At 37.4% G+C, this 27,262-nt stretch overlaps 3 protein-coding genes and 1 non-coding gene across 4 annotated transcripts; 2 read left to right on the top strand and 2 right to left on the bottom strand.

Moving 5' to 3' along the window:
• The first annotated feature begins 626 nt into the window (after positions 1-626).
• LOC126624480 (protein CHUP1, chloroplastic-like) lies at positions 627-4,720 on the top strand. The gene is made up of 6 exons (XM_050293544.1): positions 627-1,979; positions 2,243-2,374; positions 2,534-2,715; positions 2,808-2,919; positions 4,090-4,224; positions 4,319-4,720. Exons 1-6 carry the CDS (start codon positions 840-842, stop codon positions 4,445-4,447), a joined length of 1,830 nt encoding a protein of 609 aa, XP_050149501.1. The 5' UTR covers positions 627-839; the 3' UTR covers positions 4,448-4,720.
• Positions 4,721-5,981: 1,261 nt separating this feature from the next.
• LOC126624487 (protein trichome birefringence-like 38) lies at positions 5,982-9,864 on the bottom strand. Its single transcript, XM_050293551.1, has 5 exons — positions 9,455-9,864; positions 9,068-9,230; positions 7,488-7,663; positions 6,854-7,012; positions 5,982-6,761 (listed from the first exon to the last, which is right to left on the bottom strand). The coding sequence occupies exons 1-5, from the start codon at positions 9,748-9,750 to the stop codon at positions 6,470-6,472; spliced, it is 1,086 nt and encodes a 361-aa protein (XP_050149508.1). The 5' UTR covers positions 9,751-9,864; the 3' UTR covers positions 5,982-6,469.
• A 6,432-nt stretch (positions 9,865-16,296) lies between these two features.
• On the bottom strand, positions 16,297-16,369 carry TRNAA-UGC (transfer RNA alanine (anticodon UGC)). The gene has a single exon. It is a non-coding gene; the product is annotated as a tRNA-Ala (tRNA).
• A 138-nt stretch (positions 16,370-16,507) lies between these two features.
• On the top strand, positions 16,508-17,852 carry LOC126624490 (50S ribosomal protein L34, chloroplastic-like). Its single transcript, XM_050293554.1, has 2 exons — positions 16,508-16,859; positions 17,475-17,852. Exons 1-2 carry the CDS (start codon positions 16,655-16,657, stop codon positions 17,729-17,731), a joined length of 462 nt encoding a protein of 153 aa, XP_050149511.1. The 5' UTR covers positions 16,508-16,654; the 3' UTR covers positions 17,732-17,852.
• Positions 17,853-27,262: the final 9,410 nt, after the last annotated feature.

The following is a 27,262-nucleotide window of genomic DNA, read 5'->3' as shown; positions in this document are numbered from 1 at the left end:
AAAGCGTCTTAGGGTTTTTGTTAGAACAAAACGCACGTTAAAAGTTACGTAATGGTTAGAGTTTAGTTATTGATTGTGGGTTTATTAATATCTTATTTTTTTTGTTAATTTTAACTTGTACTTGATGGTAATTATGCAATAAGGTAATGAAGATATTTGATATTTAAAATTTAAGTTGTGTGTAGAAAAAAGTTAAACGAATTCAAATAAAATTTCCCTTATTTAAACCACTGGAGTTACTTTAGTGGTGAAGATGATAGAAGTAGGCTAAGTCTAGAATTTGAAACTCTCAAAATGTAACGAAGAAACCAACTTATTCCTTTGGTGGAGTTATAAACAACGAATTGAAACAAAACAGTTGAGAAACAAGAGCAAGGGAGATACCGCGAGATAATGGCGAGAAACACCGTACAAAGCCGACCGTTGGAAGGGCCTATGCAATTTCCAAACCCCAACTCCCAATCCCACGCGCCATTTTCCCAAACGCCCTCACTAACCATAAGATATTTAAAAATTTCCCTACCAAAATCCCTCCTCGCGCGTGAACTCCTTCTTTTTTAATTTATTAATTTTTGCTTGTATTATTTTTCGTATTTATTTTTTTAAATAAAAATTTTGGTCGCAAACTCCAAGTTGGAGGGTTTGAGCTTCACTCACTTTCTCCAACACAGAGAGACAAGGACGTCTTTGTAAGTAACCCCTTCACTCTGTGCTGGATTATGCAAGCTAATCACACACCCCAAATCCTTGAGAGAGGAACATCACACTTTTAGAGAGAGAGAGAGAGAGAGATAGTGAGAGAAACAGGGTGTTGAGTGAAAGGGAGAGGGGGTTTTGCAATGGTTGCTGGGAAGGTGAGGGTGGCAATGGGGCTACAGAAATCGCCGGCGAATCCCAAACCGGAAACTCCTTCAAAGTCCCCGTCGCCGTCGTTGAGCTCTGGGAAGACACCCCAAAAGGGGGCGGTGTTCTCGCGCTCCTTTGGTGTATACTTCCCACGCTCCTCCGCGCAGGTGCAGCCTAAGCCGCCGGACGTGACGGAGCTGCTCCGACTGGTGGAGGAGCTCCGGGAGCGAGAGTCGAGGCTGAAGACGGAGCTTCTGGAGCACAAGCTCCTGAGAGAGTCGGTCGCCATCATCCCCGTCTTGGAGAACGAGATTATTAGCAAGAATGAAGAGATTGATAGAGCGTCGAAGCGGGTGGAGGTGCTGGCGGCGGAGAACGAGCGGCTGAGGAATCGGGTGGCGGAAGTAACGTCAGCGTTGGAGGAAGAGAGGAGGGGGAAAGAAGAGAAATTGAAGCGATTGGAGGCTGAAATTTCGGAGCTGAAGAAAACGACGTCGGATCGTATGATTAATTCCGAAAGCGACGAGCTTTCGTCGTCACAGAGATTTCAGGGACTGATGGAGATCGCCGGAAGGTCGAATCTGATCAGAAATTTGAAGAGGGGAGTGAAATGCGCGGACATTCCGACGAATCCGGAGAATCAGAAGCTCGACGGCTCCGAGTCGAAGAGGGAAGAGCCGGAATCGGAGAGGCCGAGGCTCTCGCGATGTAACTCGGAGGAGTTCGTCGAGTCGACTCTGGCTACCATCAGATCTCGCATCCCGAGGGTTCCTAAACCGCCGCCGAGACCGTCGACATCCAACGGTCAAAAGACTCAAAACAAGGCCTCAACAGAACAAGGTATTGCATTTCCACCACCGCCTCCGCCGCCACCAAGTCAGACAAAACCCGCACTCTCACCGCCACCTCCGCCTTCTAAGGCGGCTCCACCTCCACCTCCTCCACCACCGAGAGGCATAAGGCCGGCGACGGCGAAGGTGAAGCGAGTGCCGGAGGTTGTCGAATTTTACCACTCTCTGATGCGAAGAGACTCTCGGAAGGAGTCGGGCAGCGGAGTCTCCGACGCAACGGGAACCGCCAATGCCCGCGACATGATCGGCGAGATCGAGAACCGGTCGGCTCACTTGCTCGCTGTAAGTCCCGGTTACTGGTTTTTTTAATCTAAATTACGATTTTGCCACTGGCGTTTTGGTTGTGTCAGTGGCAGGTGGCCCTCGTATTTGTCTTATTATCTAGCTCTACGCTTTTTCCGTTGGATTTTATTGTTTGCTTGACAGAAAAGACAGTTCGCAGATTCCAACTGCTTTTGTTTGGATGCCAAAAAGGTGTAATTTTTGTAAAGTTTAGGGGCAAATCTTCATCTCCTGTGAAATTGTTGTGATTTATGTATTTGCAGATAAAAACGGACGTAGAAATGCAGGGAGATTTCATTAGGTTTTTGATAAAGGAAGTTGAAAACGCAGCGTTTTCTGACATCAACGATGTGGTGCCTTTTGTGAAATGGCTGGATGATGAGCTCTCATACTTGGTAACATTTCATTTTTTCCATTTAAAAAATCTGTTAATAGTTCCTCTTAATCAAAAATCGGGGTTGCGGACGTGGATTAGAGTAGTTAAGAATATTGTTTCGTTAAAAATAAAAATAAACTTTCGAGCTGGGGTCTTGACATTGATTTTGTTTGTTTAGGTGGATGAAAGAGCTGTGCTGAAGCATTTTGAGTGGCCGGAGCAGAAAGCCGATGCCCTGCGCGAAGCGGCATTTGGGTATTGTGACCTCAAGAAGCTTGAATCCGAGGCCTCGTCGTTCCCTGATCATTCCCGCCAGCCCTGCGGTCCAACCCTCAAAAAGATGCAGGCTTTGCTGGAAAAGTGAGTAGATTTCTTCATTTCTTGGTCTTGTCCTTCCAAATTGTAGCCCTTTTTAGCGTGGAGTTCTTATATGGTTGGTGTAATTTGAACAGATTGGAGCATGGTGTTTACAATCTCTCGCGGATGAGAGATTCTGCCACTAAAAGATACAAAGTTTTCCAAATTCCTACAAATTGGATGCTCGATTCTGAATTTGTAAGCCAGGTAATTCATTGTTCCAATCCCTCATGCTTGCAATGTATGCCAATTTTATGAGAACTTACATGCAACGAGGGAGCTAATTACAGAGAAAATTAAAATACATAACGATGCATGATTGACTTGAGATACCGTCACAATAGTAACATCTGACTTCGTGCAAATTTCTCTCTAGTCTCATCTACACTCAATCACCCACTAGGTCATATTTTACTATTGGCTGTGGAGTTTTTTGGTGGTGCTCTTTAATGACTCACATACTTGTAGAACTTGGCGATAATTGACTAATTGAGAAATCTTTTGACACAGTCTACAATGCAATCTGAGCTTAGGACTTAGGGCTTAGGGGTCACAAGATTTAGAAATTTTTCAGTGTGTTGATAACACGGTCTGGTGTACCATGTATAATAATACAAATGATTAGAAACTTTAAAAAAAATAAAAAATCTCAACCAATTGTTTTATTACACTTGATGTACTTAGTCGTGTTCTAGTCACACTGAAAAATTTCTTCACAAGATGAAAGACATTAAAGTATGACCTATATTTTTCCACATTTTCTAGTCCCACGCCTGCCTGCATGGGCACATGTGAACTCCCATAATATGTTTGTCTTCTTCACTTTTTATTTCGGAGTGGTTGGTAGGAGGAAAGAAGCAAGCAAGTAATAAGATTCTCCTCTTTTGACTTTATAGGAGTAAACAAGCAAATTAATTAATTAGGCTCTCTGATTTGTACATTATATTATGTTTTTGTCTCGAGACTGCCCCTCAATGTGATTGAATCCTCACCGTTGAATGGAATTGGATTGGATTTTCTACGTCTTGAAGGAAAATTGATTTCCACACTTTTTGTCTTTTTCTGTGTATTTCGTGGTAATTTCTGTCGTATGATTTTTTTATTTATTCAACTTAAAGAGCCAAAAATAGAGAGAGGTGCGTAGAAAGAGAACAAGCTCCTTCTTCCAATCCCGTAGAGAGGCCCGGAAGAATTGATTGAGTGGTGCGAAAATCATTTTCCCTGCAGAATACGCCACTTAAATGTTAATGTTAGGCAGAAAAATTGAATGTTTCCAGAAGCAGATATAGGAACCCGAAATATGAATGTGATTTATAGTACACCAGCAAATGTTGGTTAGCTTGTTATTGTAGTGACAATGTTGGTACATGTTCACAGATCAAGTTGGCATCGGTAAAATTGGCAATGAAGTACATGAAGAGAGTCTCTGCTGAGCTTGAAATTGTAGGTGGTGTTCCCGAAGAAGAAGAGCTGATAGTTCAAGGCGTTCGATTTGCCTTCCGCGTACATCAGGTGACTAAAAAAACACTCGCTTCAACAGCATCGATCATTTTACTGTGTCCTATGTTTCGCGTTCTTACGATGTGGTTGTGATTTTTCGCTGCAGTTCGCTGGAGGATTCGATGCAGAAACAATGAGAGCGTTCCAGGTGTTGAGAGATAAAGTGAGATCGTGCCATGTACAATGCCAGAACCAACAGCAGCAGAAAATCGTATGCCGATCTACGCCGTGCTAAATCTGTAGCAAGCTCAGCTACAGAAATTGCTCTGAGAGTTTTCTGTTGTAAAGGTAGAACTTATATATGGTATTATTGCTCATCACCTACTCGGCTAGATTGGGTATCGGTTTAATATGTTCCATCCCATTCCGTTATGTGCCATTCTGTCTCGTCTACGTACCAAACAATACCTAAGTTCACTAACATGTATAATAGCTCGTAATACAATGTAGTAATGCTACAACTTCGTCATCCTCTCATTCAATCATAACATCAACTTTATTCTTTTCATTTCAATACTTAGCAGTATATTAATGATTAAGATGCAATTCGGTTCAGTTCGATTTGGGAAGTTTCAATCCAAATGAAACTTAACTCGGCTTGACCTACATGTGTGTGTTGTGTTGGACCGATTTTAAACGGATTTTACTCGTGTTGGATTGAATATGATACGACCCGTTTGTACATGTGTAGTTACAATTTGGTGAACAATGCAACTTTTGGTTTAGATAAGTTGACCAAAGTAGTGTATTTCTCTATACCGAAGTTCGAACCCTGAAAACCTCCCAAAGATAAATTTAATGTTGAGAGAGATTATATTCACACATCTCAAATTACTTCTTCCACATTCTTTTAATTTTTTAATATTTTCTACACACCACTAACACTTGATAGAAAAATATTAAAAAATTAAAAGGACGTAGCAAAAGTAATTTGGGGTGTGTGAATCCTAGGTATAAAAATGAAAAAAAAAATGTGCTCATGTTCCTTCCACCTTTACATTGTTGGATAACCAGTCTTTATTATAGAAAAACAAAAATATAATTGTGATGTTATGGACACTGCAAAAAACTTATTGTGCACGCAATTACGCTTTGTCGCACTGGCGGAAAGCAATGATGCTTATGCACGCTGATGCGATATCCATCCCCATTGATCCCCCTCCCTCTTAACAATTAACAATTTAATTCACTAACGCTATGGTTTATCAAAATAAAAAACTTATAGCACACTCTAAATTTTCTATATTTAAAAAGAAAAATACAGCTGCTCGAGCTTGGGATAAAGACTGATGAATATTCCTCTTTCCTCCAATTCCCCACCATAGTGGCTTTAAGGTTTGGTCCTTTTTTATCTTGTACTGACACCGAACCCTTCGAGGAGGATCATTGCTGGTGCATCAGTGTCTTCATCCATGAGAGGAAGAGCAGGATCCATCTACATATCTTTGATTTTTCTGTACCAAGGGCTGTCTTCCTGTCATTTTTGTGGCTGATGATTATTTGGCGAATCCCCGAATGCTTGGTATTTCATGCTTATTTATATTTGGAATTGAAGATATATGATGCTACCGACGATTGCTTCTAACAAAATCCTAAATTTGTGTTCATATTTGCTTGTCATCTGGTTTTTTTTTTTTATCTCTGATCTCCATTTGGAACACACTGAAGTTTCTTGAAATCGCTTTAGCTTTCGCTTTCGGCTTGATTGCAGATCGAAATACTGTGTTTCTGTTGCTCTTGTACCAGTATAGTATCTTCATACATTCAAGAGCTTAAAGGAAATTATATTGATCACAATGCTGGAAATTTCCACATGTACATTTCTTCAATTAGATCACAGAGCAAATGAACAAGAAAGTTCAAACTAGTCAATAACTCTAAGACTTGAATATTTTTTGCTTTCTGTAAGCACACTTACACCCTCATTTGGATTTCAATCTGTTCTTTGTCTATCTACGAACTCGAAACCATTCTTCTAGTTCAGTAAAACAATAGTTACAACTGATTTTGCCACCTTATTGTCGTTTACCAATCGATGTGAATATGAAAGAAAGGAAAACTAGAGGAAAATGATTTCCGCGCTGTCCTTTTCTCCCTCTTCAGTCCTCTTATTTCTAGCTGTTGGATTAATTAAATTCAAGGAGAATAAATGGGCAACAACAAAGAGAGGATTGCGGAAGGAGAAAATGTGAGCGCGCGAATCATTTCCCAAACTAAAAATGGTTGCTAACTGTTGATCAGTGTTGACCTTCACAATTCACATGATGAGAGCTGCATATAGGAGTTGGTTCCAGGTATCAGGCAACCCGGGCAGGCACCAGTGGCTGCAGTCATTGCCCGAATGATCGCCACTATAAGTTGAGGGATGAGCATCCTTTCTCAACTGCGAGAGCGTTGTAATGTCGAGCAAGTAAACCGGGTTCTTAATCGTGCTTAGCACCTTATACACAACAGCAGCAGATGGAGGTGCCCCTGCTGGGTAGGTTGATCCCGACAACGGACCAAGTTCTCCTGAGCAAGTCTTCTTTGGCGAATTCCATTCTTTTCCCCTGGTAATTCAATACAATAACAACGTTGTTAATTATGATTAAAGTTACATAATCACTGTTAATTATATCTGCTAGTGTGAGTTTTTACTTACTGATAATGTGTTGGAGAAATGCCCTGGAAGAAGACTTTGGTTCTTGAAGTATCAACATTTGAGTCAACCCATCTAGCCCATGTGGAAAGCCCCTTATAATATGCTGTCAAACGATCCATGTCTTTGTACAGTTTTGTCCCATCACGAAAATAATCAAATCTGCACAACACAAGCCATCCAAGACATAAAACATCAGATCAAATACAACATATGGTAAAAACAAAAGTTATGTTAATCTTAGTCGCCCATCCGCAATGGGCTATGAGCCATTGGTGCATCCTTGATCATTCACTTTCATTTTGGGACTTATAGTGCATAAGTGGCTCACATCCATCCACAATCCATAGCTCATTAATTTCAGCAGATATTGTGAGCCGTTCATGCATTGTACGACTCATAGTCATCCCTATATTGCCCACTTGCTCAAGTGTAGTGAGGTGTTGTTGAACTGTGGGAAACCAATGACTAATAATCACTTAAAATTCATGAATGACTAGCAGCCACTCATAATTCACTCATAATTCACTCATCAATTCCCACCATGCATAAACAACTTAATAGTCACTTAGGTTCATCAACGATCAATAGTCACTCGCATTGGCGACTGAAAAAAAGGTAATGGGTTGAAACGTACGGCTGAGACTTGCCGGTGTGGGTCCACCAATGCCAAGAGTTGAAGATCAGGACGTCCATCCCCTTCCATGCATTTCCGGCGTTGATGGAGTTTAGGTTTAGCACACGGCCAACCTTTTCTCTGACAATATCTACAAGGTATGGTGTCCGGAACATAAACAAAGTCACTCCATAGTCCTGCACATAATAACACAATTATAATTGGGATTAAAATTAAAATCTGTATGCCTGGGACTTTGTAATAATTAAACCATTAATTAAATTAATTAAATCATAAAGGTGGTTATAATACTACAAGAAGCTACCCACATGCATGCTTTAATTAAATTTAAATAGTTTTCACGATCATATTATTTCAACAAGGACAAATTATAAATTAAATTTTTGAAACCCCATTGCAGAAAGATTATTGAACAAAGCGGTCCATCACAGGTTGGCTGGTTGTTCATCACAGCCTGTAAACCTTCATGGCTTTTAAAGATCTACGTGGAAATTAAACAATAATGTAGAAGAACATGAACAAAAAAAATACAAGAACATGATGAAAATTGAAGTCCTCATATAATTTTTTTTGTGGTGGGAGGGAGATCCCTCCTCTTTCTGACTTTCAGTTCTTTGCCTAGTTAATTCGAGGGTATGAAATTATGTCCAATGTCTAGCGAGTTATCCAACTCAAACAAAATGTGTCTGGAATTTCATCTGATTGCATTTTCTAGTTCACTTCTATGGTTTTCTATTTGCTTTTTCTCTTTAGATAGTGATTTTCAAACTTTCGTTTTTCCCTTTCCACTCTTTCCTTTGATTCTCTTTTGAGTTGCTTAATTTAAATGTTGGAGAAAAAAACGGAAGGAGTATGTGAAGAGAAATTGTCTGTACGAAAACCGTTTCCCTTTCTTTTTCTTTACCTAGTCATAAACCAAAGGGGAAAAATATAAATTTTATAACTTAGAGGACAATGAAGGGGGGGAAACAAAGGAGGACAAAGTCTGTCTTTTAACTTTTCTTTGTCTTCCCCACCCAACCCCACAACAATCTTTTATTGGTATCACCTATAGTTTGTTACAACAAGAACAACATCTACTAACCCATGTCTTTTCACTCCTTGCACACACTAAACCAACAAAACTTACGACAAATCGTCACTGTAAAAGTAATTTAAATCAATCATGAACCGTCAAAATTTAAAAAAATTACAATAATTCAAATCAATCAATTAAAGTTTTAAATTTTTAACACGGTAGTACGTAATTGGCTTACAAATGTCCAAGTTTCATACTGAGTGCTATACAATTAAACAGATATATATATATATATATATATATATATATATATATATATATATATATGACGGAAAAATAATGAATACAACAGTGGAGAACAGCAGGGTACGGAAAACTAACCTTCCAAAAATATTATAAAATCGTAAAAAAGAGCACAACATATTGGAAAAAGAGACAAAGGGTCCAAGAGAAAAATATAATAATAATAAGGGAAGACAAATAATTACAAAGAGACAAACATGCACAGAGAGAGAGAGAGAGAGAGAGAGAGAGAGAGAGAGAAGTGTGAAAAATCTCTCACCTCAAAGCTCACAGAATAGGCTTTTTTGAAGGTGGTCTTGGCATTTGGCACCGACGCATGTATCATACAAGACAATGATTCCCACATGTTTAGACTCAGTGAGTCGCCCACGAACATTATCTTTTTTCCCCTCCACCTCCTCAGAAAATCCACCCCATCAAACCTGTTTCAACAATAATAATAATTACACAACTAATATTATTGTTTAAGCAAGGCTTGGGTATTGGTTAGGAGGGCTAAAATAACCATCCGTGATTTGGTGGTGGTATTGAAGCGTTAATAACAGATTCCGGTTGTATTAGAGCGATAATTTTACGAAAATGATATCAAAAGGTCGTCATGCATAGAGAATTTCTGATACCCACCAAACGTAGCATCAATGTGTACCTGGGCAAGTTACAGGAGTCAGGCTTCCAGGCATACTTGAGGAACTGCTTGTCAGGTCTGCCATACTTGATGCAATCAAACTCAGGATCTATGAAGGGACAGCTGGCGGAATCATAGAGCGGGTAAGAAGCATCAAAAACCCAATTGCCTTGGAACAAATTGCAGCCGCTCACTTGCTTCCTGTGGACTCTCAAGCTGATGCCATGGCTGTGTTCTGCTGCTTCTGCTTCCTCTGAGAAGAAGACCAGAACTTGAAGAGCTACAAGGCACAGCAGAGCTTGGAGCTTGAAACCCATATGGGATTTTGAGAGAGAATGAAATGTGGGATGTGGGGTTTTATAGTAAAATTTCAGACTTTAGGAAGGAGGGGTTTGGCTTCGGCTGTTCACATGGCTAGAGTTAGAGCCAGAGGATGTCAAATATTGAAGTTGATTGATATTCTTTTATGCAAAAGTATTTTACTTGACTGGCATAGCAGATTCACACAATGTGTCGGTTATAACTTATAATCATATATCAAACTCAATTACTAATATTTTAAGTTATTGTACAATATTGCAAATATTATACATCAATACCATCTATCTATGTAAGTTAACTTGAGACCATAAATAGAAAAATATATCACTAGAGTGTAGGTTGGTAATTTTTGCACGACCCAATGACCCGACATGAGATTTACAAAACTAACAGATTTTGAGTCAATCTCATTAAATGACTCGAGTCGTTATTAGGTCATACGTTAACAATCTGTTAACGAGTGAGGTCGTTATCAAATCACCCATTTAAAACTCCGTTAAGATATCGTTTGTAGATTTAGATATTAAGCATTATAATTTTTTGCATGACTCATCAACCAGACATGACTATTAAAGATCAAGTCGTTATCGAATCACCTGATAATAACATGTTAAGATAACGAATTTGATACGACATCATTAAAATAGGACACGACAAATACGAGTCTATTGCCAAACCTACTAAAATCCAAAAATCTCATTATACACTCCTCAAAAGTGTATTTTTGTTTCAAAATATAAAAAGTTTGAAATGTAGAATAAGATTTTTAAAATGCCAATAACAATTCTTAATTTTTTTATGTTATTTATTTTTATTTCTGAGATGAGTTGGGAAAAAGTTTGGAAGGATTCGAAAATAGTGGGTTTGGAGGGTGGAATGGGTAGAGTATTTTAATAGGGGAATTGTTGGAATAAGAAAAGTATCTTGAACATCCGATCGGTGATTGGTCTGCATGGTCACGGACTCACGGGCATGAAAACCCGTGTAATGTCACTGTGTGCTGTGCGTACTCTGAACATTGCAAAATTGACCATCACATGGTTAAAAATCATTGTAGCTCTATTAAATATGTAATATATTTTTGTCAATTTGCGTGCGTGTTAAGGAGATCCTCGTACATTGAACTGTATAGTTTCAAATGGCTACGGGAGTGTATTTAATTGAGATTTTAAAAGATTTTAATTATTTTAATGAATATAGAGATATTCAATCAGAATTTTAAGTGATTATCTGAAATTTAATGTGTATTCAATCAAGATTTTAAGATAGTTTATTAAAATCCTTATAAATTTTGATGTATTCAATTAGAATTTTAAAGAAGTTTATAACATTTCAGATGTATTCAGTTAGAATTTGATTTTAAAGAATTTCAAAAAGTTGAGGAAATGGAGAGATTTTGTAGTGTATTTTAAACATCCACAAATCTTACATCTTATCATGAGATTTCAAGAGAATTGAATCAAAATTTTACATGGAATCTCTCCAAATCAGTTAAATTTCATAAAAATCAATGGATTTATAAATCTATTAAAATCTCTCGAATTCCTAATTGAATACACCCCCTACGTCTCTCATTACGTGATTAATATTATATTAATTAGTATATTTTCGATTACATTCTATAACTTTTTGCTCTTAAGAGTATTCTTTCTTATACTCTCAATTATACAAGAGAAATGATTTACACATATCTATTTACCCCTTTTGAACATTCTTATTAATTCTTGTTTATTAAAGTAAAAATTACTTAAATCTAAATTAAGATTATAGTTTGCTAAGTATTCGCCACAATTTTTTTTCCCGATATCATGTCAAAGATCATATTGCCAAGATCTTAAAAGCAGCTGTCGACATGCTAAAACAAGGAGGCCAAAATAATGATTATTGCCAGCAGGAAGAGAATTTGATCAAAAGTTAAATTTTAGAATGTGGAATTGATTAGAAGTAATAGGGTGTTTATTTATGATGGTAAAATCAAATGATATAAATTTCAAGTATGGGAGGAAATAAGGGGATTAATCAAATTAACCATACAATAGCATAAACGGCATGATGAAATAATTGAGGATACCTGACAAATAACATGTTGAGGGAGAGAAATGTGGAAATATTTTTTATATTAATTAATTTTATTTTTTTATCAAATATAAGTAAGGGCACAATTGAAAGATTGTTGAAATAGGTTATGTTGGGTCGTTGGTAGCAAACAGAATCCCATTTAATTGAAATAAAACAAATTTATGGCAAGTTAAAATAAATTTATTTCTAATGCAGCTTGATATGGATTTATCTAAGCTTGAGATAATAGTGTGTTTGCTTATACAACGTATTTTTTCTATTAATTTCTCAGTCCTTCTAGTTGGGTGGGCACCGTCAGTCTTTCGACCAGATATCCCCCTAAAAACCGTACATGCAAATCTTCCCGCATGTGGCTCTCAATATTCGAGGGGGCCTAGCCCAGCAATCGTTCACAAATCTCGTAGTGAAATTGATACTGCTCGACCACAAAAGCTAACTCGCGTGTAGACAACGATGTCTGTCGTATCGTTGACTCTATTTATTCATAAAATTTATTTTTTTTACATTTTTTATATAAGCTTACTCCCTCTCTTTCTAAGAATTTGTTAATGCAAAAAGAAAAACCAAATCTAAAAGGAGCCAACTTCTTTACTTGATATTTTAGATTTGGTTTTTCTTTTTGCATGAAAGAATATGTTATATAAGCACTCGACACTATTATCTCACTAAAATATGAACCACAAAGGTTACAATCTTAAGCTTAGATAAATCCAAATTCTACAGCATCAGAAATAAATTTTTTCTAGTCCCTAGTTAGAGAATTTTGTATAAATTCAAAGGTCGATAACTCTTTGCTGGAGAACCTTAAATTCTTCGATGAATTTAAGCACAAGAGGAATATTGGAAAATTGAAACAACCAAAGGGAGTGAAACAAAAGGGTGGGCTCCACTTGCTGGTCTAGTCATATTGCCCTTAGCATTAGGTAATCCATTTCACTACTGGGTTTGATTTAACTGTTTTGGACTTTTCACCAAAAGTTAAGAAAAATATCAGGTAGCTCTTGGTAGCCAGGCCCACCACTACACTTTGGTTCTGAGTTTGTGGCCCAGATTTCAAAACATTCTGTTCTAAAAAAGGTGTTTTAGCCCCATTTCCCAAGTTTGGGCCCACCTTAGGTTGGTCCCATGACCCCACAACTCAATTTCTCATGCCATGACACGCAGTAGGTAAATAGTCCATTGTGGAATCTCTTAGAAGGTGCTTGCAAAAGCTCTCTCTAAAATCCTCCATTAATAAGAGTGCTTCAAAACTAAATTCTTCATCCATGGAATCTCATTACTTAAATAATCAACCTCTAAATTCTTTATTCAGAGGGAATTTTTCCGTGTCTATCTATTTCGTTTTTCCGATTTTATATCATTTTGCGTCTTATTCTGTGGCTCCAGAGATTTCTTTTTGTTATGGATGACAATCTTGTCGTGTTTCAAGTTTATTGGAATCTTCATTTTGAAATGATGTGATGATGATAGACTTGGTCATGGTGATGTCTTGGTCCTTCCAACAATCATTAACGTTATCCTGAGTAGGTGATGAAGAGCAGCACTAACCAATAACAAATGGGAGAAAAGAAATGGCACTCTCACACGATTAGTGGATTAGAATTGGTTGCCATTGGAAGTTGAAAGAGCTCTCTGTGGTGGGTTCCTAGCTTGAGAAAGTTGAAGATGAAATGCAATAAAAGGTCTTGGTATGATTAGAAAATGGATTTTCAGAACCTTCATGGTCATTGCTGGACTAGTACCTTCAATCTCACTCAACAAAAACATGTCTCCAATCACATATTTAATGATGAAAACGGGTATAGGTGGGGGCTTTGTGTCTCTCATCTTTGATTTGTTCTGTGTCTTAAGAATTTAAACCAAGAAATTTCAAATGTTCATCTCAAAATGGTTAACCCCTCAACCGACTTGGCAAGTAGCAATCTTTGCATAATTACATGCCACTTATGATGCAATACCTATGTTTGGTCGTGTATTTTGTGTCTGACATCTGATCGGATACGATACTTTCATGATACTTTCAGGTACTCTTCGGATACGTATGATAGTCAGTGGACACGACTTTGTCTTGATGGATACTTGTGTCGCACGTTTATGATACACGTATCCAGCTTTAAGGATACATTCACTTTCAAAATAAGATAATGAGGAATTGAAAATGAATAGGAGACAAGTATAATTGAAAATTGATGACTACAAAGAGCTTCTCTCTAATTAAAACCATAAATGTGACTCTCACACTTCTTCTATTGAATATAAAGAGGATTAGATTTTCAACTTTGCTTCTCTAACAACTCAAATGAATTTAGAATTATAATTTGAATGATGAATCATTGTTTCAAATAGTATATTTAATTGCTATATATATTTTTATTTGCCGTATCTATGATGTATCGTATCTTAATTTTTAGAGTTTTTTCATATTATCGTGCCGTGTCGTGTCGTGTCGTATTCATATTTGTATCCATACTTCGTAGATACCACTTAAAAAAGAAGATTAATGTTATCATACTCTCTTATAAGAAAGCTCAAGTAAGAGTTGTAGACACCTGAATTTCACTTGAAAATTCTAGAAGTTATCTTCGCACTCTCTATTCTCGTATCGCACTCTTCTTATTGTTTATTTTTTTAAAATTGAATGAATCAAATAGAAAGGAAGGGACGCAAATAAGGAGAGAAATGCATAAGGAGAAATTAGAAGTGTGAAAATCATTACCCTAAAAAAATTTATGTTGTAGCTTGAGTCTGTTTTAAAACAATAAAAAAGAAAGGTTACAGATACTAGGAAGTCTCACTCGATTGAATTTGCTTTTGAGATAATGTAAATAACATTTCTCAAATAGAAGAGTGCAAGACACCCTTTTGAACGGATGTTGTAAAATTGAGAGAGAGAGCTCATGGATTTGTATAGTTGGCTTGCACAACTTGTGCTAGGGGACCCCTACTACCAGCAGCCTTTCATGACCAAGGTATTGCTTGCAAACTCCCACTTTACATTGATTAACAATTTAACACATTCTTTTTGTGCGTTAATTGTGGATAAGAATCATTAATTAGACAAATTGATCCAAGATCCTAAACCCCATAACTGAATCGAAAAAATTGAACCGAAATTGGACTGAACTGAGAAAAATCGAAGAAAACTGAACCAAACAGTAATTTCGGTTTTGACAAAAAATCAAACCGAATGAACCAAATCCACCCTACTATATGCTATTTTGCATAGCTTCATTATCCAAAGATATACGAAGACACATACATAAAACCAACCATTCTTTTTTGTTTGAATAAAACCAACCATTTTTCAAACCATCACATACACTATATTATAATATAAGTGATTAGATAGAACATTGTATGACGATGTTACGGTCACACTTACTTTCACGGCCCGACATAGAAGGTGGTATATGGTGGGTGAGAACCAATGAGCTAGTACAGAAAGGATCAAACTGTGGCCAACGTAGAAGGTGGTTTAGGGTTGGCAACAAGTTAGGCAAACGAACAAATGGAGTCCCACTTGATTTCCTTTTCATATAATTTTGTTTTGCCCGTCCCACATGCGGAACTTGGAGCCTGCATTTGCTTGCCTTCCACTTCAAGTAGTGGAAGACATTGGGAGACCTCTGTGGCAGCTAGAGGGTTTACGTCTCAGTTGGAAGGAATAGTGGATGCCCATATTGCAAAACCACACCCACCATTTTTGTATCAGAATATATGGAATTTTGACATTGACCTCTCTCTCTGAGTCTCTTAAACTAAAGCAAATAATTGAGTATCAAATATCGCATTATGCACCTTAATCTAGTGATTAGGTAAATATATAGCTCATCTAAGTTTTCCTCAAGCAAGAAAGGTCTCCTATCCTTAATTTAGTAGTTTGCCTTATCCACATTTGTTAATTTAGTGGTTAGTACCTACTGATCCTGTTTGTCATATCCCACTCTTTTTGGAAATTTTGTGATGTGATTCATTATTCCACTTTTTCTTTTTGCACTCTTTCTCTTGTTTCTGTCTGGTAATTAGTAAGTTGATTTATTGCAAACTTGTAACTTTACTGCATCCTTCAACCAAATAATTTATAGGGAATAAATTGTGGTTCATATATTGTTTAGTGTCCCCAAGTTTTTATATATATATTTCTCCAGTCTAATGCGCAACATAAAAGTGCCCACCGGTTTGACGTGGCATAAAGCAACATTTATTAGAACATTGTATGTCACAAACAGAATTCACCTTCACTTTTACTTAAGAAATTTTAGGTTTGAATCTCATAACTGACGAATTCAATACTAATTTATTTCTCACTCATTGATGTAAAAATATTATTTGTATAAAAAAGAATCCCCTAACACCTGCTTTAATACATTTTGTAGGCCTAACCCATAAACTTGTGATTTATCCAAAACTTTAAACTTTGAAGCCACAAATACAAATAGGCAGAAAAGAAAAAAAGAAAACCATGGAGATGCAGGGGATCGAACCCTGTACCTCCCGCATGCAAAGCGGGCGCTCTACCATTTGAGCTACATCCCCATTTGATTATTTGAACACAAATAGACTAATAAGTAGATTATGAAATTAGGTAGGCCAGATACAGAAGGGTAATGGGCCGGTCCAGCCCAGTGCATTTGAAGTATGGATAATCCGGTCTGACTCGAAGGGTCCAAACCAAAATCTGCAGACGATGGATTGGATAAGGCGGGGGCACAGAAACCTCATCTTCTTCTTCTTCTTCTTCTTCCTCTTTGGCGATAACAAAACACAGAAAGAAAGAAGAAAGCAGAACTACAACAACTGCAGAAGAAGGCAAAAGGAATAATGGCTTCAGTTTCAGCAATGGCGTGGTCGCCGTACCTTTCCACTCGAGCCTCCACACCCTGTGCTTCTCTCACATTCCTCACCGGCTCCACAACTAGGAAGAGCTCCGTGTCTCTCAGCGGTGGCGCCGCCGCCGCGCGTTCCCCGTTGCTTCACTGCTCGTTCATCTCCTCCTCCTCTATCGCTTCCACTTCCGCCTTCTCAGGTAATTTACCTTCAATTGTTTTACTGTTACTCTGGATAAAAAATGGATGGTCGAAGTATTATTACTGTTTTTTTGGGTGATTTTGGTAAATGGGTTTTTGTTCCTTTTTCCTAAGATGGTGAATTTATGCTTTTTCATTGAAATTTGTCTCTAAGTTGAAATGTAGGGTTTTTTGTGGCTTAAATTTTGGTGGGTTTTATTTTTGTTGATTCATTTGGGTTGAATTTGATAAGCTAATAGGTTGTACATTCACATTCCACTGTTTACTTGAATTCTGTTCAGTATTTTGTTTGGTTAGGTACCCTAGCTTCATGAAAGTAAATTTCTTGCTTACGATTTCCCTAGTTTTAGCAACGTAAGTACTTCGATTGCCAATCACCAGATGCTTTACAGTTTACAGCGTAGTGAATAGGAGATTGAATTGGTTAGCTAGCTACTTGATATGTGTTGTTTAGAGCAATGCGAGTTCTTTGTCGGTCGCAGGATGCCGATACTTCCATGGTAATGAAACAAGTTGGCGTCTTTATTTGGTTTCTGAGAATTAAGCTGAAGGGCTCGTTAAAGGATGTTGATTCAGGCCTTGAATTGATTAGAACTTGGTTTTTTGATTTGAAGGTTTATCTTTGGGTTTGGATTCGAGCTCTAGTGTTGGGGTTGGAAGAAGAAGAGGCTCTGGCTTAGTGGTGAGGGCCGGGAAGGCTGCCCTGTGTCTAACCAAGAGAAGTAGGTCCAGGAAATCCTTGGCTCGAACTCATGGATTCCGTAGGCGCATGAGAACAACCGGCGGGAGAGCAATGATGAAGCGCCGACGTGCTAAGGGGCGGAAGGTCCTCTGCACGAAGAGCAATCCCAGCGGTGGAAAACGTGCCTGATTGTGCCTTTTTCGTATTCAGTTTATTAGGTAAGTGCAGTGGTATGTAATGTAATGTAATGATATCTAACAGCCTATTCTTGTGAACAATGGCAGAATTTCATACTTAATTTCTCATGATACCTTCTGTGTTGTTCAAGAACTCATTGTCGGTTATCCATCTTAGGGGTGGTTTGGGAGTGAGGTGCTTAAAAAAAAAGCACCCATGAAAAAAAGCTGTCAAGGTTTTAGGTGTTTGGTAAACTAAAAAAAAAGGACTTATTTTAGAAGCTGCTGTGAGAATAAGCTGAAATCAAAGGAAAAAGCTGAAGCTGCTATTTGCAGCTTTGGAAAACTGGCTTTTTTTCAAAGCACACGGAGCTACAGTGCTCCTTTAATGAAAATACCCACTATCAGACTACTTTTTTTTTCGAAAATCACTTTTACAAAAAAATTTACCAAACACTCTGCTGATTTATTTCACAGCCGCTTATTCTCACAGCACAGCCGCTTATTCTCACCGCAGCTTTTTTTCAAAGCGCAGCAATACCAAACCAGCCCTTAATAAAACTGGAAGGTTCGTCAGGGAGACACAGCCTTCAAGAGGTCGTTTTCACTGTGGAAGGCACGTTCCATAACCTGTTATCTGGGAAGCATGCTCGTTTTCGATGTTAGAATTGCTACTTGCTCCTCTGTTTCGCTTTTTATATTCAAAGGCATAATTCATCAAATCGCCGTTGCAGCTGGGGTTATGAATTTAGTCAAAAGTAAGTAAGCGGGGTATGAAAATTCGTTCTTTGGATTTGAAATTCCAAGTTAACAATGGTAAGTCAATGCAGTTGCCCTCCAACTAGCAGTCATAGTGGTCTTGGGGTAATTAAGTGTCCTTTTTAAAACTAGTTCTCTTGAGGTTTGCCGATCTTCTAAATTAATTTTATGCTCGACTGCTTGATAAAAAGTGCTCTAATGCATTTCAAGTTTCAACTTCATCAAGTGCAAGAGCTACATGAAATTTCAATTGAAGTCCAGAGAATTGAGGTATTTTGAGATAAAATTCGACATCAAAATTAGTAGAAAATTAGATCTACGCACATAATTATGCTCTATTCGAAAAAATGAACTTAAATCCGTCTTTGGTTATGCCAATTAGATACAAAGTACAAGCACTTTTGGATCGGCACGCTTCATTATACCCTGTATAGGTGTAGCCGAGAAGACCAATCTATACTTGGGTAGGAAGCCATTGTAGCAAGGCCACAAAGACCTCCAGGAGGACCAGCAACTCCTGAGAATTCTCATGTAGCCAACGATGATGACACCGTGGTTTGGGATTGTTAGTATCACATCTTCCCTCTGTAGCCTGGTACAGGATTTCTGCTTCGCTTGCGATTCCTCGGCATCCTAGTATGTGTGTAAAGTCAGACTCCATATAACCACTACGGCAGCCCTTGTTTCCATAAAATCTGCTACAGCCCCCATGTTGCTGTTCGGACAATGAGATCAACTGACCTGTTCTGATTTGGGCAATTCCTTCCAAATCTGCCGCTGCAGAGCATGCCCAGCAAGAGCCTACAGTATATAACACAACATTGATTTCTATACATACTACAAAATTGATAAATCGTGATGCGTTCAAGAAAAAATAATGTAAGTCTATAGTACTTGATACATTGTCAATATTTGATATGATCAAATATCGATTAAATATGGACCAAAAATCGACCGTATGCTAGTTTAGGAATGAATAAAAATATTAAAATAAAGAGGTATTCATCAATTTCCCCCCTGAACTTGTAACTATTGGCCAATTTCCCCCCTCAACTTTAATTTTGGCCAATTTCCCCCCTCAACTCTCATAATTAGTCAATTTGCACCCTACTGTTAATTTTTTAATTTGATCATAATTAAACAAGTGTGTGTAAGAAACTAAATAAGATGTATGTTAATCATTTTCCTATGTCTTTATCCTATTACAAATAGATTAAAATTTAGAATTTTACAATTTATCATAGATAGTATTATTAGTCATAATAAATCAGTATAAAGTAATTTTATTTGATTTTTTACTATACAAAATTGATAACGAAAAGGATTGATGTGTACATTTTTGTATGTGAATACAATTTTCTTTATAAAAGTGAAAGCTAAGTTCAAGTAAATTGTGGAGAATCGAGCTTTAATGCAAAAATGGCTAGTCAATTCATAATTTTCGACTCCTTATTAAGAATAACATATTTTATTGAAATAAGTCTGATCCATGAGTTTAGGATTATTATTTCTTCTTCTACATGCTTTAAACCCGATTCATAACTTTTTCTTATAATCAACCCATATCACATACTAATTGTATTATGTTTTTGTACATTTTACCCTATATTATGCAGGTGATTTTATGTTAAATTTAGTACTTTGTTGGAAGTTATTAGAAATATTGAAAGAAAAAAAAATGAATAGATGGAAAATTAAAAAAAAAATTAACAGTAGAATGCAAATTGACTAATTATGAGAGTTGAGGGGGGAAATTGACCAAAATTAAAGTTGAGGGGGGAAATTGGCCAATGATCACAAGTTCAGGGGGAGAATTGATGAATACCTCTAAAATAAAAGCATTTAATGTTGATCTGTTACCACAGGGTCCTTGATTCTTTACAGGGGTGACAGCTCCATGCATCCTCCAGTCGACGCTACGGGGAACATCGGAACGACTTAGGCTTTCATACTTAAAATATACATCCACGGATGAGGCCGGTTCAGTGGGATTTATGTATCCAGTACATAGTTGGACAAATTCTTCATGGCTCAAATCAACAAATTCATTGAGTCCTAACTTGCAAGTCTTGTTCCTCTATTGAAAGACCTCTGGTTACTTAGGGTTCCTCATGATTAGGGTTTTGTCGGTATTATCTGGGTAATAGGGTTTGTGTCAACCTTATTAGCGTTTTACCTAGTTAATAGCCGTTTATTTTCTTCTTGCTCTTATCAATTTGTACAAGGGTCTTATCTTGTTGTCAACTCCTTAATCCAAGGAGCTTAGTTATGTTCCCTATGTCGGCTGTTTAGCGTGATTCAAGGAAATTTGGGATAGGTAACTTGAGTGTTGAGTGTAGTTTGCAACTCACTCAAACTCTCCTATATATTTGTAACCTGTGTTTGCTCTCATTATGATTTCCATAATTCAAAATCAGAAACTTCAAAAGTCAACATGGTATCAGAGCAGACATCATTTTGAACCTGTCTCTGTATATCTCACTTGTTGTGATTTTCCTTCGGCAAAAATATGGCTGATGAGAATTCAGAGGATGAAAGCACCATTGCTTCTCCTTCTGCTCGCATCTCTGAAATGGATATCAATCCAAATCAACAACTCAGTTCAGTGTTTCTGAATGAATTTAATTATTTGTCGTGGGTAAGAGCTGTTAGTCTTGCGCTTGGTGGAAGATCCAAACTTGGTTTCATCGATGGCAGTCATCCTGCTCCTAAAGTTACTTCTCCAGAATATGGAGGGTGGCTTTGTAAAGATCAATTGGTCATGTCATGGTTGCTTAATTCCAAGGAAAGGAAGATTGCTAAAATCTTCAGCTATTCCGAGTCACCTCTCACTTTTTGGACAACTGTGAAGGAGATGAATGGTAATCAAAACAACTCTGTACGCATCTTTTAACTTAAGAAGGATATCTCCAACATTCAACAAGAAGGTAAAACTTTTGCTCAACATCTTGGTTCTATGAGAAGCATGTGGAATGAGCTGGATGTCTACATACCTCACACAATTGATCCCATGGTGCTTCTTAAAAGAACTGAAGAAGATAAAAAATTTCAATTGCTGTCTAGCTTGAGCTCAGAATATGAGGATTTGAGAAGTCATGCACTCATCAACAAGCAAGAGGCCTCAAAAGTTCAAACCTAGCTTCGAAAAAACAAGCACAGTAAAAAAACGAGGCAGATAAAAAGTAAAAACCCATGAATTTGATCACTTACAAGCCCCAAGGATGGACAAAAGCTAAAACAACGAGAAACCGAATATTCCGTCCACGCCCAGTTGAAATTTAGGCTCAGCAAAGTGCAACAAGGAGGTCCGTTGCCTGCATAATAGAGTTAAAAACTAAGGGGGATGTATTCAATTATGATTTTGGGAGAGTTTCAGGGAATTAATAATTCTAGGGGTATTTAATTGGGAATTTCCCTAAAAGACTTTGTAAAAGTCTTGGTGTATTCAATTAAGATTCTTAAAGACTTCTTACAATTCCCTATAAATTTAGGTGTATTTAATCATAACTTTTTGAAAGTCTTTACAAGTTTAGGTGTATTGACAAAGGAATTGGATTTGAATGGATTTGTGATTTGGTGGATTTTGAAGGATTTCAAGGTGATATGTATAAATACCAAAGAGCTTGGCAAATCTCACCTCAACCCTAGAAACTTTGAGAGATTTTGAACGTGTTGCTTTCTCCTCCAGAGAATGTCTTCTCCTCTCTATAAACATCGGGCTCCAAGGTAAAAAATTTCTCACCTCATGTTATCTTTTTTTTCTCTCCTTCAAGCTTCATGATTTTTCTTGTTTTGATAGTGTTGTTCTAGGGTTAGGGTTTTTCTGGTTACTTTGGAGTTAAGGTTTTTCTTGTTAGGATTAGGGTTTTTCTTGTTAGAGTTAAGGTTTTTCTTGTTAGGGTTAAGATTTTTCTTGACGACGTTTTGTTAATTTCATACCACGAAACTTTAGTTAAGCACATGATTATGTTTATGGCTTGTTGATATTGCAGTTGATGACTTATGTTCAGGGGCCCTGATGTATTGTTCCAGTATGATCTTTAGAGATATAAATTCACATAGATGTGTTTCTGTAAAGCATACTACTAAATGGTAGCTTTGCAATTTGGTTGCTATTGATTCGACCTTTGTATCGAAACCAGTGGACTTTCCCCTCCAAAAGATGTTGAGTTTCTGCTTTCTTCATTCTTTTAAAATGTTTCTTGCTCACTTATATGAATTAGCTGTGAATAAAGAATCCATGTGATCATATACATAGACTAATTAATCATTTTTTATCTTATAGGGAGTTCATTTGGAGTTGCAAGGCATCGATTTCAGAGGTGAGGCATTTTAATTGTATGTTGTATTCTTAATTCCATTGATGTCCAATATTCTTCTAAACTATTGTCCTAATATTCAGAACTTATCTTATTGGAACGATTTATGAGCTTATTTAGTGTCACATCCCGGCCCGGGCCCTCACTACATCCCAGACTCGATTCCGTCGTAGCACGATATTGTCCGTTTTGAGCCCCGACCATGCCCTCACGGTTTTGTTTCTGGGAACTCACACGAGAACTTCCTAGTGGGTCACCCATCATGGGATTGCTCTCGCGCGAACTCGCTTAACTTCGGAGTTCCGATGGAACCCGAAGCCAGTGAGCTCCCAAGATGCCTCGTGCTAGGTAGAGATGAGAATATACATATAAGGCTTACAAGATCCACTCCCCTGGACGATGTGGGATGTTACAATCCAACCCCCTTAGGGGCCCGACATCCTCATCGGCACACTTCCGGCCAGAGATTGGCTCTGATACTAAATTGTCACACTTCCGGCCAGAGATTGGCTTTGATACCAAATTGTCACATCCCGGGCTCGACTCTACCATAGCATGATATTGTTCGCTTTAGGCCCCGACCATGCCCTCACGGTTTTGTTTCTGGGAACTTACACGAGAACTTCACAGTGGGTCACCCATCATGGGATTGCTCTTGCGCGAACTCGCTTAACTTCGGAGTTCTGATGGAACCCAAAGCCAGTGAGCTCCCAAAAGGCCTCATGTTAGGTAGAGATGAGAATATACATATAAGGCTTACATGATCCACTTTCCTGGGCGATATGAGATGTTACATTTAAACTTGTAATCCCTATTATCATGTTATGCTTTTATTGTCATGTCTCATTGTTTTATGATAATGCATCATCTAGTAAGATTATAAATAGGAGATTCACAACAAGAAAAGGCAAAAGGAAACTATAATCAGTGGTCCGTGAGAACAACATGTTGTTACAACTACTTGTTGAGGCTGTAAATAATGGATGGCATGATGCTAATGGTATAATAAGCAAGCAGACCATAGAAGCCAAAATTGTTCATGTGCTCAATGAAAAACTTGGGTGTAAAAAAACTGAAGATCATGTTAAGAATCGTATGAAAACATTGAAGGGTCGATTTCAATCAATTTGCCAGCTTTTTAGACACAGTTCTGGATTTGGATGGGACCCTGTCACAAAGAAGTTCACAGCTAGTGATGAAGTATCAGAAGGTTTCCTTAGGGTGAGTTTTGTTTTGTTTTTTATTTTATTTTATTTTATTTTTTAAGAATATACTATTTACACATGATGATCTTTCATGTTTATACATTTTGTATTTAACAATTTTATTATGTTTTTGTTTTTTTGCTAGTCTCACCCAAAGGGTCAAGATGTTCGCAAAGAGGCATTTGCAGACTATGAAGATTTGCTAAAGGAAATGACTCAATTGGATTGGGCTATGATACTGATGCCACAACATCTAGAGTTGAAGAAAGTAGGCTAGTCAGTGTTAGCTTGTGCAGGGTTGCACAACTTTCTTCGCAAGGAGTGCCGTTCTAATGAACTTCCAATCGAACCAGAAGACGATGAATCTAAAGATGAAGAAAATGATGATGAACTAAGTAATCAAACTCAAGAGCAACAACGACAAATTGCTAATGCATGAAGAGCTGACATAGCTACAAATATGTGGACAAATGTTGTGAGTGATAGCATTCAAAGATGAGAAATAGATAATTAATTATTTTTACGGATTGGAGTGTGCAATTGTGTTTGAAAAAAACTTTGATAGCTAGTTTATTTTGTAAGCCTTAACTTTCAAGATTTTGGATGCCAATGTTAATTTCACTTTGATAGCAACTTGAAAACATTGCGATTTGGGTCCTAAGGCCAATTGTTGAGATTAATAGAATAAAACTGATTTTGACTTATACATATATAAGTGATTATTTCACATGACAATATCCCAGAAAGTCCACAAAAAAAAATAACTCTGCTACAATGTTTATATCAGTGGCAGGCAGACAACCCAACATATTAACAAAAGAACCACTATGTCAACGACTCAACGACTATGAAGTTTGGTGGGATGCTATTTTTGCATTAGCCAAAAACTCTACTTAAATGGGCACATTTGAAATAATTTTGTTTGCATCAATCTGTACTATTAATTTAGAAATAATAAATAGCTTTTTGACAAAAAACATGCAAAGCATCTTTCTTGTATTCTAATTAATGATTGATTTTGTCAAAGAAAACAAATAAACTGAAAATATGGGCTCATTTGAAGGTATTTTTGCACATTTTTAATAACAAATAATCAAAGAACAAGCACAAAAATGCCAAATCATTGCCAATTGTAAGATATCACATCGTTCAGGGGTGTGGATCCTTTAAGCCTTATATGTATATTCACATCTCCATCTAGCACAAGGCTTTTTGGGAGCTCACTGGCTTCGGGTTCCATTGAAACCCCGAAGTTAAGCGAGTTCGCATGAGAGTAATCCCATGATGGGTGACTCACTGGGAAGTTGCTTGTGAGTTCCTAAAAACAAAACCGCGAGAGCGTGGTTGGGGCCCAAAGCGATCAATATCGTGCTACGGTGAAGTCGAGCTCGAGATGTGATGGAGCTCGGGCCGGGATGTGACAATTTGGTATCAGAGCCAATCCCTGGCCGGAAGTGTGCCGACGATGACGTTGGGCCCCTAAGGGGGGTGGATTGTAAGATCTCACATCGTCCAGGGGTGTGGATCTTGTAAGTCTTATATGTATATTTCCATCTCTACCGGGATGTGACAATTTGGTATCAAAGCCAATCCCTGGCCAGAAGTGTGTCGACGAGGACGTCAGACCCCTAAAAGGGGTGGATTGTAAGATCCCACATTGTTCAGGGGTGTGGATCCTGTAAGCCTTATATGTATATTCTCATCTCTACCTAGCACGAGGCATTTTGGAAGCTCATTGGCTTCGGATTCCATCAAAACTCTGAAGTTAAGCGAGTTCGCGCGAGAGCAATCCCATGATGGGTGACCCACTGGGAAGTTGCTCGTGAGTTCTCAGAAACAAAACCGTGAGGGCGTGGTCGGGGCCCAAAGTGAACAATATCGTACTATGACGGAGTCGAGCCCGGGATGTGGTGGGGGCCCGGGTCAGAATGTGACACCAAACCCATAACAACCCAACTAGAAAAACAATAATATGATTCATCACTTGTATGCCAACCTCAAAACAAACAAGGAGAAAACTCATTAATAAAAAAAAAAAAAAAATGAGGAAGTTATCTCCACATAATTTATCATTTCTCAATATTTTAAATATTCATCCAAAATTAATTTAAATATTACAAGTTGTATCTAATTTAGAAGTATCTTAGATAAGTTGAATTTGGGCCAAGAACCAAACAATATATTAAGAGGGGGGGTGATATTCACTCATCCCTTTTTACTTCTCACACATCTCTTATAAATTTTTTGTCCATTTATCTTTTTCAATTCATTTGATCCGACGGCTGAAAATTAAGAAAGGGTATGTGAAGTAAAAAAGGTTATGTAGATAGCACAACCTTATATGAAATAATTTATTTTGTGGCTGTTCCTTGTAATTTTTTTGTCTCTCAAAAATATGAAATGAATGTTTTTATGCCACATATTAAATAATTAATTACTAAAGATGACAAACACTTTTGTGTGACAAAATTCTGATGTGGAAAGTGAGGACCACTTTGGTTGGCAAAATGTGACAAAGCAAGACTTCGATATGCTCTTAAAGAATGAAGTCTTTCCAATAAATTATTGGCATTTTCTCAAGCAAAGTTTTGTTTTTTCTTTTCTGGCGGGAATCTCATGTATGTCGAAGGGAAGGTTGTAGAAGGCAAATCATTTCTATATATTATTGTCTTTAAAGTTTCGATCGACCTTCAAAATTGTACTAATCCCAAACTAAATGCCAAATGAGTTCATCAAAGGGTGGAGCTGGGAATATATTAATGGTGGACTAAGTTATTTTTCTTGTAGTATGGAGTGAATTTAGGTGTTGGGATAGGCTAAATTTTCATTATGTGCAATATTAGACTTAATTTTCCGAAACATACTTATTCTAACACATAAAGTATTCATCTCCTAAACCTTGGGGTGTGCTTGAACCCAAGGCTGCCACTAGCTGGCTCCGTCATTGTACACCTACTTATTGGAAAAAGACTAATGATCAATGAGTTTACTTATTACTTATACTATCTTTTCCTCTCGCTTTAACACTCATACAAATACACTTTTCTTAGCGCGTAAATTGCATTAAGATTAAACCTTATTGAACTACTATTGTTGGAGTGAGAGTTTAATCTAATTAGGGTTGAGAATTACATGAGACAGTATGACTATATATATGAGATAAGGAAAAGATAAGTAATTTTCATTTCATTTTGTTGAATTGACTAACTTCGAATATTTTAAACTTTTCAAAAACAATAATGAGAAACAAAATTCAGATGC

The sequence above is a fragment of the Malus sylvestris genome, chromosome 5 (genome assembly GCF_916048215.2).
Source record: "Malus sylvestris chromosome 5, drMalSylv7.2, whole genome shotgun sequence".
Taxonomy (NCBI): Eukaryota; Viridiplantae; Streptophyta; class Magnoliopsida; order Rosales; family Rosaceae; genus Malus; species Malus sylvestris.
Note: the sequence above shows the minus strand (reverse complement) of the source record. Positions and strands in the feature narration are given on the sequence as shown.